General features: G+C 41.5%; 1 protein-coding gene across 1 annotated transcript in view; it reads left to right on the top strand.

Annotated features, from left to right (window-relative positions):
• The window catches only part of IMPACT (impact RWD domain protein), a 29,423-nt gene continuing 8,994 nt past the window's right edge, over positions 1-20,429 (top strand). The window contains 8 exon segments of the mRNA XM_072152066.1: positions 1-140; positions 2,203-2,331; positions 4,771-4,823; positions 7,021-7,083; positions 9,601-9,686; positions 14,749-14,868; positions 17,863-17,963; positions 19,566-19,639. Of these exon segments, the coding sequence (XP_072008167.1) occupies positions 30-140; positions 2,203-2,331; positions 4,771-4,823; positions 7,021-7,083; positions 9,601-9,686; positions 14,749-14,868; positions 17,863-17,963; positions 19,566-19,639 (737 nt within the window). The 5' untranslated portion in view covers positions 1-29.

Genomic DNA, 20,429 nt, shown 5'->3' on the forward strand with positions numbered 1-20,429 from the left:
GGCTCCCAGAACTTGCTTCACTACCGAAAATGTATGCGCAGCGCCCCCTAGTGTCGAAGCCCCGCAGCGCTGCCTTACTATCACAGGAAACACATGCAGGATGCATGGCTGACACGGAAGAAGAAAACTTACAAAATCAAGTGAGTGTGACCGGCAGATGCAACGTGTACATAGCGGCTTGTAGTACCAGTGACACGATGATGCGCTATGTGTATGTCCTGCATGAACATACAGACATGTGATCAGGATTAGCTCGTGGTTTGTTGCGACAATGTGTAATTGATAAGTAATGGAAGCTACACCCACCTGACTACATGTGACCTGCCAAACACATGAAGCCTAATCACCGGGTGCACCCACTGGGTGCTGGCCACGTGCTGCGGTGTCAGGTCATATTCACACCTGTACACTCAGGCCGTTTATATTCATCTGAATTGTTGTGCAGTCTCTCACTTAGCCGAGTGGGACAGTCTCAAAATTTCACATGCATCTACAACAATTTAATGTTCTGTGCATGTTTAGAGCAGATTAGGGCAGTTTCCCACTTTCTGTAGTTTCCTTGATCGCCCACCCTGCCAAAGACTGGACTCCTTACATCATAGCAAGTATTTTGGCTTTCATAACCCCCTCAACTGGTCCCTGGTTCAAATCTTTGTTAGGAGGAAATAGATTAAGCCAATCCATTAAGTGTTGTACAGTTTGGCAGAGACACGGAAGAACAGAAGGAAATATATAGACTGAGCCATCTAATCAGAGACCGAGGGACCCTCATTCACTGTGAAGTGGTCCCCCAAAATTTTGTTGTGTGTAGATGTGGTGTGGGGTGGATGCTCCTAGCTGAGCCTCTGATGAACATGTAGTAAGTAAGTATTCAGACCCCTTTAAATGTTTCACTCTTTGTTTCATTGCAGCCAATTGGTGAGATCAAGAAAGGTTTTCTTTTTGCTCATTAATGTACAATCTATATTGCAAATATCATATGGTCATAAGTATTCGGCCTCTTTGCTCAGTATTGGGTAGAAGCAGCTTTTGAGCTAGTACAACCATGGGTCTTCTTGGGAATAATGCAACAAGTTTTTCACACCTGGATTTGGGGATAATCTGGCATTCTTCCTTACAGATCCTCTCCAGTTCCCTCAGGTTGGTTGGTGTACGTTGGTAGAAGCCATTTTGGAATCGAGATGCTCAATGGGGTTTAGGTCACAGAGTTGTCATTGTCTTGTTGGAAGGTGAACCTTAGGTCCAGTCTGAGGTCCAGAGCACTCTGGAAGTGGTTCTCATCCTGGATATCTCTTTACTTGGCCATATTAATTTTACCTTCAATTGCAACCAGTCGTCCTGTTCCTGCAGCCGAAAAACACACCCATAGCTAAACCTCCCCCATAGATGCCTCTGTCGGCACACTCTGCCATAAAGCCCCGACTGTTGGAGGGCTGCAGTGATAGGTGAACTTTCTCCCATATCCCTACTGCATCTCTGGAGCTCAGCCACAGTGATCATGGGGTTCTTCTTTATGTCGCTCACCAGGGTTCTTCTCCCACGGTTGCTTAGTTTGGCTGGACCGTCAGAAGAAGAGTTGTGGTAGTTCTAAACTTCTTCTATTTTAGGATTATGGAGGCTGCTGTGATCTTAGGAACCTTAAGTACTGCAGAAATTCTTTGGGACGCTTGGCCACTTCTGTGCCATGCCACAATTCTGACTCAGAGCTACTTGGGCAGTTCCTAAAACATGATGATCCTGACATGCACTGTGAGCTGTGAGGTCTTATATAGACAGGTTTGTGTCTTTCCTAATGAAGTCCAAGCAGTTTAATTAAATACAGCTGGACTCCAGTGAGCAATTATAACAATCTCAAGGAGGATCAGAAGGAAATGGACAACATGTGATTTAAATATGAGTCTAAAAAGGGTCTAAATACTTATGACCATGTGATATTTCATTTTTTTTAAATTAGCATTCTATCAAGATGAGCTGCAGCTTGTACATTAATGAGCAAATAAAGAACTTTTTTTATCTTACCAATAAGCTGCAATGAAACAAAGAGTGAAAAAAAGAGGTCTGAATACTTTCCATAACCACTGCAAACATGCACCTGATCCACCACCCAGTCTGGCCCACAACGGGGAAAGCTTCATTATTGTCATAATTGTCTTAGGTTGTACGTGTAAACATATTAATTGCATATATTTTCATTTTTTTTAGATTGATGAAATTGAAGCTCTCTCTTCTATCTATGGTGATGACTGGTGTGTAATAGATGAAGCTGCTAGAATATTTTGTATTAAAATCTCCAACTCATTGGATCATCCTGAGTGGACACTTTGCTTACAGGTAGAAATATAAGGACTTGGGTTTTCTGCTTCCTTAACCCCTTAGCGCTCCGCGCCGTAGCTGTACTGCGCTGAGTCCTGCGAATAGCGCTCAGTACAGCTACTGCGCAGAGACTATGCTGGTTCATCTCTGCACAGGAACCGAGCCAGCATCTGGGGTCGCGGGATGTCAGCGGTAATCTACCACTGTCATCCCTGGGTAACACCCGTGGTCGGAGTGGGCTCCAATCGTGGGTGTTTTAGCCGTCAAATGCTGCGGACACCGCTACCGCGGCATTTAATGTGCCTTCCAGGGGTCTTTCCTCCACGATCGGCACCCCCCCACCGTTTTCGGGGGCGGCAATCATTGCTATGGCATCTCTGGGATCTGATCGGGACCCCAGAGATGCCTGAAGGCAGTGCCTTTAACATGGCGTCTGTGACATCATCTTAAAGGCACAGTGTCAGCCTATGCATGTCCAAAGGCTGACACTGCTAATACCCTGCAATACATCAGTATTGCAGAGTATTATCATGAACAAGCAATTAGATGATTGCTTGTTCATGTACCACGGTGGAAATGGTCAAAAAGCAAAAAAAAAAGTTTTTCAATAAAAAATAAGTTTATAAATCACTAAAAATGCTCATAAGCCCCAAAACATATAGAGACATATAACACTCAAAAAAGTCTAAATCATAACACAAACCCTGCATATATAGTATCACCGCGTCCGTAACAATCCATATATAAATATATATAGAATAAAATTAAATAATTATTGAATCCGCACAATGAACGCCGTTAAAAAAAAGCTTTAAAAACCCGCCAAAAATTATGATTTTTAGCTATTGAATCCCACAAAAAATGCAATAAGAAGTGATCAACAAAACATAAGTACTCCAGAATGATACTGTTGCAAAGTACAACATGTCCCGCAAAAAATAAGCCATCAACCAGCTCTGTAGCCAAAAAGAAAAAATGTTATGCCACTTGGAAGACAGTGATGCAAAAATGATAATTTTCCACCACATTAGGGTTTTATTTGGCAAATCTAGTAAAACATAAGAAAAAATATTCATGTATGGTATCCTCGTAATCGTATTGAGCCATAGAATAAATATAACATGATTATTAGTCTATACGGTGAACACCGAAAAAAAAAAAAAAGTAAACAATCCAGTACAGAATTGATGCTTTTCTACTTCTGGCCTCAAAAAAAGTCCCTAAATTTTCAACAATAGGGGATACCAACCCCAAAATGGTAACACTGGAAAAAGCATCTCATCCCGCAAAAAAAATGCCGTCACATGGCCCCAATAACAAAAAAGCAAAAATTTTATAGCCTTCAAAAGGGGCCAACTAAAATCCTGGCAGCTGCAGGGCGCTCCTTCTCTTCTGCGCCTTGCTGTGCGCCCATAAAATAAGTAGCGACCACATGAGGGGGGTCCCTGTACTCGGGGGAAATTGCAGAACAAATTGTATGGTGGGTTTCCTTTTTTTGTCTTTTGGAAATGTGTAAATTTTAGGGCTAAACGAACATATAACCGACAAAATATGACCATTCTAAATTTCACCTTCATTTTGATTCAATTACTATGAAGATCTCAAGGGGTTAACAATCTTCCTAAAAGCTGTTTCTGATAGTTTGAGGGGTGCAGATCTGAAAATGGGTGGGATACATAGGGGGGTTTTAATGCTAAATATGTAAAATTTCATTTAAAACAGTATTTATCCCCAAAATAGTCAATACTGAAAATACGGAAAATCGATATTCGATTTGTAAGCCGCGTGACATCAAAATAAATTATCCAGACATTTAAAAAATTATGAAAATGTAAAGTAGACAAATGGGAAATGTTATTCAGCAACTTATTTAGGTGGTAAATCTATCTGCCTGAAAACGCAATGATTTTGAATTTCGAAAATGGCAAATTTTTCTAAAAATTAATCATTTTTTTCTTTCTTTTTTTAAATAAACGCAAAACTTATCAGCCAAAATTTACACTAAAGTGAAGCACAACATGTCGGGAAAAAACAATCTCAGAATCGTTTAGATAAGTAACAGTGTTCAAAAGTTATAACCATATAAAGCGACACAAGTCAGAATACAAAAAATGGGACTGAGCCTTAAGCTACAAAATGGCTGCGTCCTTAAGGGGTTAAAGAGGACCTATCACCTGTAAAAACGGCACTATGTAAGCATCTCCTAGTGCTACAACATATGCCGCAGTGTTACATCTCTGATAACTCTAACAGACACTGCTGCACTGTACACTAGAAACTATTAATGAGAGGGTGGTCCCTGGGCAGCCCCGCCCACTCAGTAGGCCGGTGGTGACTGCCACCAAACTTCCAGACAAAAGATAAATGCATAGAGGTTCTGGGTATACATGTACATACATACAATTGTGGCATACAATTATTTTGTTATTGCAATTATGTTATCTTTTTTTCCCCTAGGTGATACTGCCACCAGAATACCCATCTATAGCACCTCCCCTCTATCAGCTAAAGTAAGTTACCTACAAAAACTAAAAAACAACAGTGGTTGCGTGAAACATGCCCAAACAATAAATAAAGTGTATAACTTTATTAAATATGCATATATCAATATGACAGGACACAAAAACGCCATAAAATTGCTCAAAAAAGTAAACACTAGTTGTACAATGAACCCCTGGGCTAGTATGGCCGCTGCACCAGCCTAGTAACTCCCACTGACGCCTGCCAGTAAAGTGCAACACTAATAAATCTGAATAGCTACATACACATATAAACTACAAATCGCTATTTGTAAATACATATAAAGCAACCATACTGGCCCAACCAAATAAATATCACTGATACAATGCCAATGTGAGCAACGTTAGCAGTGAAAAAGGGGGGAGACATGTGCAGACTAGGGGGTAGGAGAATAGACCGCTTTTTGGCTAGATGCGTGACTCCTTAACTGTGCTGACCTCCTCTTTGTGTTATTAAAGGGAACCCATCATCAGGATTTCTCATTTTCACCTTATGATAGATTCCTATAGCTTTGTTTTTATACTAATTATCAATCTGCCTTTTATAATTAACTGGCTGTAGCTCCCAGCATTGCCCGGGATAGTAAATAATTGCATTTAGCTATAACAAAATAGAATGAGTTAAAAAAAAATATATGGATCTCTGTCTGTCTTTGACTGTCCCTCTCTGGCTATTTTTGACTGTCCCTCTCTGGCTGTCTTTGACTGTCCCTCTCTGGCTGTCTTTGACTGTCCCTCTCTGGCTGTCTTTGACTGTCCCTCTCTGGCTGTCTTTGACTGTCCCTCTCTGGCTGTCTTTGACTGTCCCTCTCTGGCTGTCTTTGACTGTCCCTCTCTGGCTGTCTTTGACTGTCCCTCTCTGGCTGTCTTTGACTGTCCCTCTCTGGCTGTCTTTGACTGTCCCTCTCTGGCTGTCTTTGACTGTCCCTCTCTGGCTGTCTTTGACTGTCCCTCTCTGGCTGTCTCTGACTGTCCCTCTCTGGCTGTCTTTCTCTGTCTATCTTTTAACTGCCACAGCAGCAGACAATGGCTCCTGTATATGTTAATTAATAAGTGTATCACGGGGGAAAATGCGGAACTAAAACTTAGTCTATGACATTCCCTGGGTCACAGGGCTGTGCAAAATTTTGTGATTGTAAACACGACTATGCAGATTCCATTAACAGACATACATACATACACACATACACCCAGCTTTAAATATTAGATAAAAGTATACCTGGCTCCTTGCCAGTTAACTGGATTGAGTTATGGGGACGTTCGAGTCCTGCTGGAAATAGAAATTCTTTAAATAGATGGTGGCGGGAATATTTGTCTTGCAGTGTATCTCCATCACTTGCTGATTCATGAGCACTGAGCTAAATGGAGTACCAAGCACCATTTGCTATTTTACGGGTTATAGGGGGCGTCTAAGTCCCTGTGTTATTATTTTATCCTTACAGCTCTCTCAGTCCTTCTTCCCTCCTGCCGTCGTGAGTTGACACAGATATTTTTTGCAGCAGATTAAAGGGAACCTGTCATCACATTTTCACAAATACAGCTTGTGACAGTTAATAGGCTCTATGAGAACCTAACGGACACCCTTCTTTTAGCTAAAAATTGTTTCCCTCAAATCCCCATAAACTTTATCTTTTCTTACCCGGCATCCAAAGGAGAATGCCCATCTACTCCTGCGCATGTCCAATGCCTCTGTCTTGTGACCAGGCTGGTGTCATCCAAGTCCTTTACCCCGTTACATTTGCTTATCTACCCCTAGTATGTATCAGATCACATGGCAGTATCATTGCATTATTACACGCAGTAGCATTGGTGGATTCACCATTGTACAACTGAGCCAGTCTGAGCCTGACCACTTCACTTTGTATGGCGCTGTACTTGGTATACAGTGTGGAATTTCAAGCACTCACTTGTAGTGCCTTCTTCATTCAGCTGATCAGTGAAAGCTTAGGGTTCTAGGCCCCACTGATATAATATTGAAGAGCTACATTGAGCCTAGGCCATTAACGAAAAATCCTGAAATAGTGTTTATGATTATGGATTCCACATTTAGGGCATAATCTTCTTGCTTTAGTTTTTCCTTGAGAACATGTATTTAGAATGAAGACTTTATTGCTTGTGTATTCTGCCAGGTAGCAGCTATATTCTGTATAGAAAACATTATCAGTAATTTGTAAATGTTCCCATACAGTGCGCCATGGCTTCGAGGAGAAGATCGTTTGACAATATCAAATAATTTGGAGGAAATGTATCTGTAAGTTATGCTGGTTTATGTTATAGAAATAGACAATGTTTGCTTTTATATTTTGCAATACTAAAATAAAGTACTAATATTATCCATGTGATGCTGGATTGATAGATATTTGAAGACGTCTAGATGGAAGCCCCATAGATGTACCAACAACAACAACAGAACAACACAAAATGTCACCCCAGAAATTATTAATACCACAGTACAGCAATACATACCACCCCAGCAACCAAACATTACATACAGAGCGTAATCATGCAGACCCCAACACACATAATACTACTGCTAGAGACCCTTACAACAGAGAAATAATATAAGACCCCATAATAATAAGACCCCATAGCAGATAATAACACTGGAGAACTCATAGCAGACTATAAATAGTGAAGACCCTCATAGTAGACTAATAATAGGGAAGACCCCCCTCCCCCCATAGGAACATAATAAAAGGGAAGACCCCCATAGCAGACTAATAATAGGTGAGACCCCCACAACAGACAAATAACTTGGGATACTCCCATTGCAGACTAACGATGGAGACCTCCAGAGCAAACTAATACTAATAGTGGAAACCCCTAGAGTAGACAAAAATACTAAAGAGTATAAAACTGCTGCAGACCCCCAGAACATTTATACTAATAACACTGGAGACCCCCAGAGCAGACAATAATACTAGTGACCCACAGAACATTGTTACTAATAATACTGGAGACCCCCCAGAGCAGACAATAATACTAGTGACCCACAGAACATTATTACTAATAATACTGGAGACCCCTAGAGCAGACAAAAAATATAATAAATCCTCTCCTTTCATGGCTTTTCTTCTGTTCCCTGCACCACACTGCAGCTTCTTCTCTTTTCCATGTGCTGTTCTGTGTCCCCTGGTTGTATGGGCCGGCATCAGGACCCGGTGCAGAGCTGTGCCAGGAGCAGGAGAAGCATTAATGCTTACCTGAGAGCATTACAGTGAGTGACTTCTGGGTCCTCTCCTGCTCCTTGGGCCGTTTTTGGTCCCTAACTTGGTGCATACAACCAGTGTACGGAGAGGAACCGGGAGCAGTGAGGACTTCTCGGTCTCCTGCACCAATGAACTCTTCCATCAGTTGTCACATCAGTTATGGAAGTGCTCATTGGACTATGACTGTCTGCAGAATGCGGATCTTAACTCATGGCTTGACAGGCTGCATGTGGTATATGTGGTTGTGTGCATCCCTCTTCCAGGCTTTTAGTTGAGATGAATGTGGCTGCACTTTCTATAGCTCCGTGGTGAAGCTCTAATGCTATGGTTTAGAGGAATAAGACACTGGGGAGTAATGCCAGCATTTATCTCTGCTCTGCTAGAGTGACCAGGAAAACAGGACTGTGTGGTCAGAATCTGTGACCATTTTGGTTGGAGATGTTGGAGATAGCTGAGCATTATGCTCGTCAATTTCTATCACTCCCGAACTATTGAATGGAGGAGAACTCATGTTCTTCCTGATGCTCCACCAATTCACCGGATTGCTGGGGTCCGTTCTCATATGGTTAAATAAACAACACAAATATTTTCTTAAAGGGGTATTCCCACAAAGACAAGTTTCTTATATGTACACAGGATAACAATATAACACATTCTCTAATTCACTGTTATTAACAAAAATACAGCATTTCACAGATATAAGTCCAACCTGCTCTGGTGTACACAATTTCAGTTGCCCCTAGACTTGACCTTGTAACTTCTGACTTAAGGTCGGGAAAGCCATCTTGGATTTCAGTGTGACAGCCATGGAGCTGAGATTCTCTCTCTCTCTGTTCCCTGCACTCTCTCCCTGCTTTCCCCACTGCAGTCCAGGACGAGCTCACACTGACACATAGACTGACTTCCTGCTGGCAGCAGCATGAGGAGAATTACAAGCTGCAGGCAAATAAGTTATTTATCTGGGGAGGCACAGCAGATGTAGTGTGTTGTGGAATAGCAGAGATGTAGGAGAGCTTACTGTAATTGTGTGTACTAGGCATCTCGTGGATCTCAGCCCTCTGATCTGTCTCATCTCTCTTTATATGTGTCAGATACTAGTACAATGTTCCGAAGCCAGATGAAAGTGTATGTAAACCTGTACCCTGATAATCTAACCACATTGTCAATACACAGAATTAGATGGATAATACAGTAATGTGTCTGCTTAGAGAGGCCCCGCCCACACTCTGCTATCGTACACTGACCTTCACTGACTGATAGGAGATAAAACAGCAATAAAACTGAGTAAAATTGTAAAGGAAAGGGTTAAAAATGATCTTTCATGGGCAAACCCCTTTAAATGTATTGTTAGATAATGACATTCCTTTATATCTGAATAAATAATCTAGCAAATCTGATAATCTTCCACAAGATTTAAGAACATTCTGTTAAATATGTGGAATGTCACTAGATTAGAAGAAGACGGCTAAGCAGGGATTGTTTATGTATAATCCTAAATGCTATGCAGAATATTGTACCAATAACAGCATATGTTTCATTTTTATATTTAACTCTCCTAGGCAGAATCTTGGTGAGAATATCCTTTACCAATGGGTGGAAAAAATCAGAGAATTTCTGGAGGAGAAATCTAAAACATCACATCAAGGTTGTTAACACACAAAAATATTAAATATTAATAACGGGTTTCTGTTATTATCGGTACTGAATGACTTATGCTGTTCTACAGACTCCTATTGGCTGTCTGCTTGGAAATCCTTAGAGGAGAGGTCAGGCAGGGAATCCTTTGAATAGATGTGTCAGGACACAAGGTCTCTAAATTATTGAATCTTATTCAATAACATATCTTTTTGGCCAGACAGGATTTGAACACTCTATACCAGTGGTGGTGGACCTGTGGCACGGGTGCCAGAAGTGGCACTCTGAACCATTTCTCTGGGCACTCAGACCATTGGCCCGGGACAGAGTTCACCAAATCCAACAAACCTTCCTGCAGTTCCAGGCAGCTTAAGAGATGCTGCTCTCAATGCTATTTTAAAGTGACACTTCATTGGCTGTTTGGAACTGCGGGAAAAGTGAGAAGGTTTTGATGTGGAAGAACAGGAAGCAATAAGTTACTTCTTAAAAACCCTTGTTGGCACTTCACGTTAAATAAGTGGATTTAGCTTGTAGTTTGGGCACTCTGTCTCCAAAAGGTTTCCCATCACTGCTCTATACCATGAGGGACCTTTATCCTCAAAGGGGCCTTTATATGTACTCATTATAACACACACCTGTGTTCATGGCGCATGTGCAACTATATGGGTTTCAAACGGAGGAGAGGGACGTCACTTGACTCCAGCGGTGACAGAACAAGTTCCGCGTACGGCAAAGTTGTCCACAGGGTGTGAGGGAGTGTCTGCCTAACGTCATAGGAGGCGCCGGAAGGAGGGGAGCACTATTCACCCCTCCTCCCTCCATAGGCAAATGAGTGGCCAAGACTGTGCTATCGCACCGAGACCGGGAGCCATAGACTTTTATTGTGGCTGTGATCTTGCCGAAATTGGTGCTTTACCATAGGCACTTGAGATATATAAAACATGTATATCCGGAGAGGCATGAAGAACAAACCAGAGAAACCAGAAAAAGTCGTATAAACATACACCCCACTAATGTCCTGCATTTTTGAGTATGTCTTTGTCTTTAAAAATGTTAAAAAACCACAATAAAGATGTTTTGATTAAAAAAGAAGAGGATAATCTAAGATCGCTGTCAGATCGAAGAGCACGGGTTGGTCGATAGACTGAGATGAGAGAGGTAGGGAGGTGCAGCGTTATGCAGAGCTAAATTTAAACTGTATTTGGAAGGAGACGGAAAGCCAGTGCAGTGAGTGGCACAGACTGGAGGCACCCGTGTAGCGTTTGGCCTGAAAGATGAGCCTGGCTGCTGCATTGAGAATAGATTGTAGAATAGAGAGTTTAGTAGTTGGAAGACAGATTAGTAGGGAGAATCAGAGCAACAATTAGTGTTTTAGAGCTTTCAGAGATGTTTCTAAGCCGCATCCAATAAGAACGAGCAAGAGATTGAATATATGGTGCAAAGGAGCGGTGGGAGCCCATGACAAACCCAAGACAGCGGCCTGCTGCCTCAGGGTAATGATGGCATCACAGACAGAAATGGAGAGATCAGGGTTAGGCTACATTCACACGATTTGTGCCCGCCGTACCGTAGCACAACGGCACACGTCCTGTCTTTATCCCGGCTACCGAACGGTACGGTTGCCGCATGTGTGCTGCACCGTACCATTCCCTTACGGCACCATGAGCCCATTTCCGTCCATGGGCGACATATATACGGCGTATATGTGTCAGCTGTATATGTGCCCCCCATACGGTCATGTGAATATAGCCTTAGGTCATTGTTGGAGTCAAATGACTTTAATTTCCTTTGTTTGACACTCATGTAGCTGCCCACGCGCTGTGCACACAGGTGGGTGTTACAGTGAGTATGTTATAAGTACTGGTATTATAAGTACCAGGAAAGTATTATTTGGCGTCACTCCTTGAAAAAGACCAGCGTTGGTTGAAATGCCTTAGCGCAGAATGCCAAGTAGTTTTATACCACTTTTTACCGTGTCTATTGCACTACTTTTGTAAAGTTACAGCTTGTAATCTACTTGTGTGTGTGTATGGATTAAACATCATTTACTTATGTCATTGTAGGACTTTAATGGGCTGTATGTTTATATTACTTTTTCAGTAATTTTAGGACATACTACCTGGTTTGTTCTTCATGCCTCTCCTGATATACATGTTTTATATATCTCAAGTGCCTTTGGGCACTTGAGAGTTAGGTAAAGCACCAATTTTTTCCAGATCACAGCCAAAATAGAAGTCTATGGCTCCCGGTGACAGTGCGGTGAGCACACACAGTGACCAATTCTTGGCCACTCTTCTGCCTATGGAGGGAGAAGGGGTGAATAGCACTCCCCTCCTCCTTCTCCCGACCCTGTGCTCGCCCAGGATCTGGTCCAGGTGAGAACATGGCTGTCTGAATGTAACCTTACTTTAAAGTACCTTATCTAATAATGTCTATTATTGGTTTCCTTCCTATCTCTCCTAAACATACTTTCTCCCTAAAATGTATTGAGAGAAAAGTATATTGAGAATATAGGTACCCTACTAGGTAATCAGGAACTTCAACACTTATTACCGTTTTTAAACCTTCACTTTTAAAGGGAACCTGTCACCAGGGACCTCATTTTTCACTAAACACAGATTCTAAAAGCCCATGACACCTGCAGTGCAAACATGCCTCTCTGCCTTTTCTAAGCATTTGCATTACTATATAATTGTGTGTTATAACTTACTCTTATATTTACAATTGTTGCTTAGGGAGCAACACAAGAGGTCCTTGTGACCAGTTAAAATTTAACTTTTACTTCAATATTCCTTAAAAAAGGGGATCACAATATAAACATATATATATGAGCCTTGACATAGAGAGACGCATTAAAAGAATATGGCGAATGTGGGGGAAATTCTCAATTACTATTGTATGCTAGTACGATAGGCTGGTGGAGCAGTATGACTCGCTAACGGGTGCTACTGTACCGATGTACTATCGGGATAGTCAATTGTAAAGTGATTGCTGATAGCGGCTGTATACCTTACTGTGGTGGTGTGTACCAAATTGTCTCTATAGGACAGTGATGGCGAACCTTTTAGAGACTGAGTGCCCAAACTACAACCAAGACCCACTTATTTATCGCAAAGTGCCAACACAGAAATTTTATTTGTGATTTATACTCCCTGCTCAGTCACAACACCTTCCCACTCCTCGAGTAGTCCCATGTAGCGCTGTCACTTTTAAATAGCTCTATGCACAGCAAGTACTGGGGTGTCTGGGACTGTAGAAAGATACCTGGAGTCCTCTCTGGTGATGGCCTGAGTGCCCACAGAAAGGGCTCTGAGTGCCACCTCCGGCACCAGTGCCATAGGTTCGCCACCACTGCTATAGGATATACTTATTCACCTCTGGGGACTAGTATATTTTCACACCACAAACAATAGCATACTTGATTTTAAGCTAAATCACACCATCCACACAGCACATTCATACATTGATAGTCGTTGGCATGTATTACTGGGCTAACGGTCTCTGCAGTGCGACCCTCAGTCCTAAAGGAGTCTCCACATAGATCGCCATCAATTAAAAATAGGCTCAGGCAGCCCCCCCGACATGTTTCGCCATTGACATGGCGTCCTCAGGGGGTATCGGGGCTGAAATTTCAGCCCCGATACCCCCTGAGGACGCCATGTCAATGGCGAAACATGTCGGGGGGGCTGCCTGAGCCTATTTTTAATTGATGGCGATCTATGTGGAGACTCCTTTAGGACTGAGGGTCGCACTGCAGAGACCGTTAGCCCAGTAATACATGCCAACGACTATCAATGTATGAATGTGCTGTGTGGATGGTGTGATTTAGCTTAAAATCAAGTATGCTATTGTTTGTGGTGTGAAAATATACTAGTCCCCAGAGGTGAATAGGTATATCCTATAGAGACAATTTGGTACACACCACCACAGTAAGGTATACAGCCGCTATCAGCAATCACTTTACAATTGACTATCCCGATAGTACATCGGTACAGTAGCACCCGTTAGCGAGTCATACTGCTCCACCAGCCTATCGTACTAGCATACAATAGTAATTGAGAATTTCCCCCACATTCGCCATATTCTTTTAATGCGTCTCTCTATGTCAAGGCTCATATATATATGTTTATATTGTGATCCCCTTTTTTAAGGAATATTGAAGTAAAAGTTAAATTTTAACTGGTCACAAGGACCTCTTGTGTTGCTCCCTAAGCAACAATTGTAAATATATGAATTAAATCTACAGGTCCGACCATTAAGTGGTCCTAGGACTATCGAAAACTATAATTTTGATAACTTACTCTTGCATCCTGACAAAATCCTGGAGTAGTCACATGGGCTGGACTTTGGTTTGGATGCATTTCAAAAAAACAAGATGTGACTTGTCTGAGCCGCAGGCTGCCTCCTGTACAGCTTGTCCCTCCCCCACTGATGTCAGGCTGACCAGGCTGTTACCTCTGAGAAGAAGCAGGAGGGAGGAGCTAGACAGGAGCACAGAGGTGGGGGCCAAGCTCTGAGGAGTGAGTAACACAGACAAGGCACATGTTGTTTTTTGAAATGCATCTAAACCAAAGTGCAGCCCCTGTGACTACCCCAGGACTTTGTCATGGAGCAAGGTAAGTTATAACACACAATTATATTGTAATGCAAATGCATGGAAAAGGCAGAGAGGCAGATTTGCACTGCAGGTGTAATAAGCTTCTGCAACCTGTCTTTAGTGAAAAATGAGGCCCCTGGTGACAGGTTCCCTTTAAGGATTGCGTATGTACTCTTGCAACCTATTGTAGCTATAAATTTAGGAATTCCTTTTACACCATAGGTAGACTTATTTTTATGGGATACACAAGGTGACATATTTGTGGTTTTGGCAGAATTCTTGAGAGATTTTGATGCGTTATGTTTAGATGATGTCACAGATTTTACCCTATGGATCACCACAGGTGAAATCTTCTCTGGAAATCCTACTCTATGTAAGTTGGAGGAGATTTAAAACATCTCTTCCACCTTCCTGCACACTTTCTGCCTGCAAATCTGGATGAAATCGATAACAAATATTCTTGATGTTCTTACAGTGCCAAAGTTAAAATCAACAACAGAAGAAACTGAGGCTGATGATGACGATTCCAGCTCTGAATTATTAAATGACTTGTTACTATGTTCCGGGATTGATGCATCTTTTGATACTTTAGAAGGTAATAACACAGCTTACAAACAGAAAATAACCGGAGATGCAAATACAAGAACATTAAAGAGATCGTCTCAGGTCAATTTCTGACATTAAACCAATTACAGGTCCTTAACCCCTTAACGACCTGGCCCTTTTTTGTTTTTTCATTTTCATTTTTCACTCCCCACCTTAAAAATCTATAACCTTTTTATTTTTACACATAAAGAGCCGTGTGACGTCTTGTTTTCTGCGTAACAAATTGCACTTCATAGTGATGGTATTGAAAATGCTGTGTACTGGGAAGTGGGAAAAAAAATTCCAAATGTAGGATTGGATTTTACGGGGCATTCATTGTGCACCCCAAATAACATGTCTATTTTATTCTTTGGGTCGGTACAATCAGGGGGATACCAAATTTGTATAGGTTTTATAATTTTTTCATACATTTACAAAAATTAAAACCTCCTGTCCAAAAAATTTTTTTTAAGATTTTGCCATCTTCTGGCACTAATAACTTTTTCATACTTCAGTGTGGGTGATGTCATTTTATGCAAATTTTCATGATGTTTTCAGTGCTTCTATTTTTAGGACTGTACAATCTTTTGCTCACTTTTTATTGAATTGTTTATATTTTTTGGAAATGGCCAAAAATGCAGTGGAAAAATGTTAGTATACTTTGATAGATCGGGCATTTTCGGACGCCGCGATATTTAATGTGTTTATGATTTTTACTGTTTATTTATATCAGTTCTAGGGAAAGGGGGGGTGATTAGAATTTTTATGTTTTTTTTACTATAATTTTTATTTTTTTAAAACTTTTTTTAATTGCAATGTGCAGCAAAGACTTACCGGCTATGGAGAGGGTTCAGCCCGGGAGAGGGTTCAACCCGCGCTCTGCACTATTACGTACTTGTTACAGCGTGTGTCGGTAAGAGGTTAAAGTCCCAAATTGACCTGTATTGACCTACGGCTCCTCTTGTGTTACCTCAGTGAAGCTGGGACAATAATCTGTCTCATTGCACATTTGCTGTACCTACGACACTTGTATACTGAAGTTGGGCTGTACTACACCGGCATCACTGGGAGCAGTGTGCAGGCACTGAGAGTACCGGACCAAGGGGAGTATACTTTTTTATATATGCACAGAGAGAACTCGTACAATGTGGTTTGGGACAATAAATCAGCAGTCCATGTGGATGAAACCAAGGACCTGTGGATTGTTTAGTGTCCCAAATCAACCTGATCAATTTAAATGGGTATTCCCATATAAGCGAATTATTGTTATTGTTTTTATGATAAAACGTTATACAATTTTTCAATACAGGCAGTCCCCGGGTTATATACAAGATAGGTTCTGTAGATTTGTTCTTAAGTTGAATTTGTATGTAAGTCGGAACTGTATACTTTATCATTGGAACCCCAGCCAATTTTTTTTTGGTCTCTGTGACAATTGGATTTAAAAAATGTTGGATTCTCATCTTTGATAACTATTATAGCTGTTTATTGTAGCCCAAGGCGTAAGTACAGTAAACTAGCAACATCCAAAGGTCTGTTTGTAACAAGGGGTTGTCTGTAAGTCGGGTGTTCTTAAGTAAGGGACCACCCGCTGTATACTTTCTGCATCAATTCCTCATTGATTTCTAGATCTCTGCTTGCTGTCATTCTATGGAAAGCTTCTATGTTTACCACCAGTGGACAGAAATCTGACTATGGTCACACAGGTGCACAGCTAGTCATATCTCAGACCGTAATCAGGGCTATGTGTTATTACGAGCCTTGCACCTATGTGACCATGGTCAGATTTCTGTCCACTAGTAGTAAACATAGTAGCTTTCCAATTGTGGATTATTTTGTAACCTTTGCCAGATCTGTGCCTTGCCACAATTCTATCTCTCTGAGCTCCTTGGGCAGTTCCTTAGACCTCATGATTCTCATGCGCTCTGACATTCTCTGTGAGGTCTTATATAGGCAGGTGTTTGCCTTTCCTAATCAAGTCCAATCAGTTTAAATAAACACAACTGGACTCCAATGAAGGAGTAGAACCATTTCAAGATGGATTACAAGGAAATTAACAGCATGTGAGGTAAATATAAATGTCACAGCAAATGGTCTGAATATTTAAGACCACATGATTTTTATTATATATTGTTAAAAATATCTACATTTCTGTTTTTTTCTGTAAATTAATGAGCAAAGAAAATAACTTTTTGGGGGTCATTTACTAAGGGCCCAATTCGCGGTTTTGCGACGGGTTAACCAAATTTTTCCGTTTTGCGCTGATTTTGCCTGTATTGCCTCGGGATTGTGGCGCATCGGCGCTGGCATGCACGCAACGGAAATCGGGGGCGTGGCCGTGAAAAAACCTGACGGAATCGGAAAAACCGCCGCATTTTTAAAAAAAAAGTGTCGCTCGACACGCACTTACCTTCATCCAGGATGGCTCGGTGAACTCCAGTGCGTTCCGATGCTCTTCAGCGCAGCAGCGACAACTGGTGGACTTCGGAGGAACTGCCTAAGTGAATCCCGGCCGGACCCGAATCCACCGCAGAGAACGCGCCGCTGGATCGCGAACGGACCGGGTAAGTAAATCTGCCCCTTTGATCTTACCAATAGGCTGCATTGAAACTTAAAGAAAATTTACAGGGGTCTGAATACTTTCTGTACCCACTGTAATAATTCTTTTTTTGGCAAGAGATTAATGAAGGAATAGATAGCTAGTATATAGAGTATAAGAAAGTGAATAGCATATATAGTATTTGTATTTTACCTCTGTAATTGGCAAGAAATGGATAGAAATTAATATGCAGTAGATCATTGAGCAAGATGCAAAGTCTAATTGCCAAAAAAAGGAATGAAACAGATACATAATGCAAGCTCTTTACACATGTGAAGAAAAAAAAGGTGACAGGAGCTGCTATGGTATTTACCAACCATTTCTAAATCTCGCAGAAACTAACTTTTCTAAATATAAAATCCCAGGGAATTGATTATTACTTTTAATTCTGCTTATTGTTTTTAGATGCTGCTAAAGAAGTACCTTCCATTGTCCACGGAGAACCAATTAGTGACCGAAGAAGTACATTTCAAGCACATTTAGCGCCTGTGACCAGTCCCAGCCAGGTGATCAATGAGACTAATGCTGACTTGGAGCCCCTGTTTTGGGGTTTTAATGGACCAAGATCGATGCTAGACTGTGGCAATTGATTGGAAACAGTAAAAATTAAGTAACAGTAAAGGGTGGATATAGTAAGGAATCACCATTGTGTATTGAAATATTAACATAAAAAAAAATATAGTCACCTTTGAGATCCTTCACTGCTGGTTGTCTATAAATGGTTCCAAATTGGTTAAACGGAAGGGTATTTGACACTGTTGTAAGTCTAGTGCAGGATCTCAGTGGACAGTGAAAGATAATGTATTAGGCATGTGTGGTACTAACAGCTCTATGTTGGGTCGTATAGGATCGAGAACTAACTCTCAACACTTGGATCTTGTTGCTTGTTGAAAACCATCTAGAGCTGCAGCCAGCTGCAGATACAGTTGGGATTGTTATCTGTATATACCCACAATAGAGGCATTAATGTGTCCTTAACCCTTAAAGAAGTTTTCCTCTGAAAGAAAATTCTTAATCCGCTAATGATGTTTACACAATATAGATCATTTTATACCCCTTACTTTACAATTTTAGGCTGCATTTACACTGACGTATGCCCACATGGCTACGGCTGGGCGCTCAGCTGTGATGGGCAGGAGGAAGGGTGACCCCTCCGCTCTCCATTGCAATGCACTAGGTACGGGCCGTAACAGGGGAAGAGATAGGACAGCTCCTATCTTTTTCTTATGTACGGAGCGGTACGGCCATTGCCGTCTATGGGGAACATATGTATGTCCCCCCAACAGTTGTGTGAATACAGCCTTACTCAGTTTTATTGACGTTTTAGCTCCTATCACTCAATGATAACCAGACACTTCATGATCTCTCTAGTTCTATGTGCTGACAATGTGGTTAGATCATCAGGGTACAGGTTTCTATACACTATTATTAAGCTGCTGAATATTGTACTAGTATCTGACACTCACTAGTATCTGAAAGAGAGATGATGCAGATCAGAGATGAGAGATGATGATATCCGTGAGATGCATATTACATATTACTTTCTCCCCTCTGCTTTCACAGCTATTACATACTGTCAGCTCTGCTATATACCTCCCTCCTTCCGCCAGGATAAAGAACTTATCTGCTTGTAGCTTTACAATTCTCACGCTGCGTACATGCCGGCAGGAAGTCAGTCTGTGTATCAATGTGAGCTTGTCCTGGAATGCAAGGGGAGGGTTCCTGCAGGGAGCAGAGGGAGAGAGAAGCTCAGTGAAGCGTCAGGCAAGATGGATGCCGACCCTAAAGTCAGAAGATTTAGGTCTAGGGGCAACCAAAATTGTGTATGCAGGACTGATAGAGACTGGTTGGAATTATATCTGTTAAATTCTGTTATTTTGTTATCCTGAGTATGTTTAAGAAACTTGTCTTCGTGGGAATACCCCTATAAAGAGAAAAAAATTATGTCGGCTGTTGCTTTCAGAAGATAAGACTTTGTTGGTTAGTATGATTGCCTTATGTAGGTTTTATTTGTTTAACACAATACATGTATTTTCAGGCATTGACATATGTACATGCATCAATTACATTACCATGCTTCAGCTTTTTAACATACTGTAATATTTCAGGTGAAAGAAGTACTCAACAAATTGTATGAGAACAAGAAAATTGCTAGTGCAACTCATAATATTTATGCATACAGGTGAGTTGAAATTCATACAACGTCGATATAACAGATGAGGACATTTCACCACCTCACATAAGTGTTTATGAACATACGATACTGAAGGAAGATACGTAGATTCAGGGCCACTGTTAGTGAGGAGGTGCTGGAGCTCAGAAGAGGCATGTGCTAGGCTGCTTGCACACTACCTTGTGAATGCATCCTATACGGTACTGTTGCGGTACATGTTGCATACGTCCCCTTTCCAGTTCAATGGGCAATACATCCATCCATTTTGATGGATGTATTGCCCATCATACTGAGGGGAAAAGAGAGAGCAGGCTGTATCTTCCCCGTCAGTTTGGGTGTGCCACATTTGTCCCTATGATGAGGGAAGGGGTGAGCAGCGCTGAGGGTGCATACATTAATGTGACAGCAGCCTTATGGTAATCTTCCCTGTCACTGTCTAATCAGCGGCATACATATAGAAACTTCTGTATGTGTGCACAGTGTGATCTCGCTATGCCCGTCTAGCCGGATGACACTGTCTACTGCTGCATTCTCTTTTTCCTATCTGTGTTGCATGGGACAAAGAACATAGCTAATAAAAGCAGGGAGCATGAGCTGAAGAAGGGCAAAAGATAGCAATGAGGGACTAAGGACCTTCAATAGAAATCCCCATGCAACAAGCAAATTATACACAGGAATCATTGAGGAGCCACCTATACAACTAGCATGTTATTTAGCAGTAGCTACCTAGGCAATGAACATGTTTCATAGCATTACCCCCTAGGCAACAAGCATGTTCCACAGCAGTAATCACATAGGG

Source organism: Engystomops pustulosus, chromosome 5 (assembly GCF_040894005.1).
Source record: "Engystomops pustulosus chromosome 5, aEngPut4.maternal, whole genome shotgun sequence".
In the NCBI taxonomy this organism is placed as follows: Eukaryota; Metazoa; Chordata; class Amphibia; order Anura; family Leptodactylidae; genus Engystomops; species Engystomops pustulosus.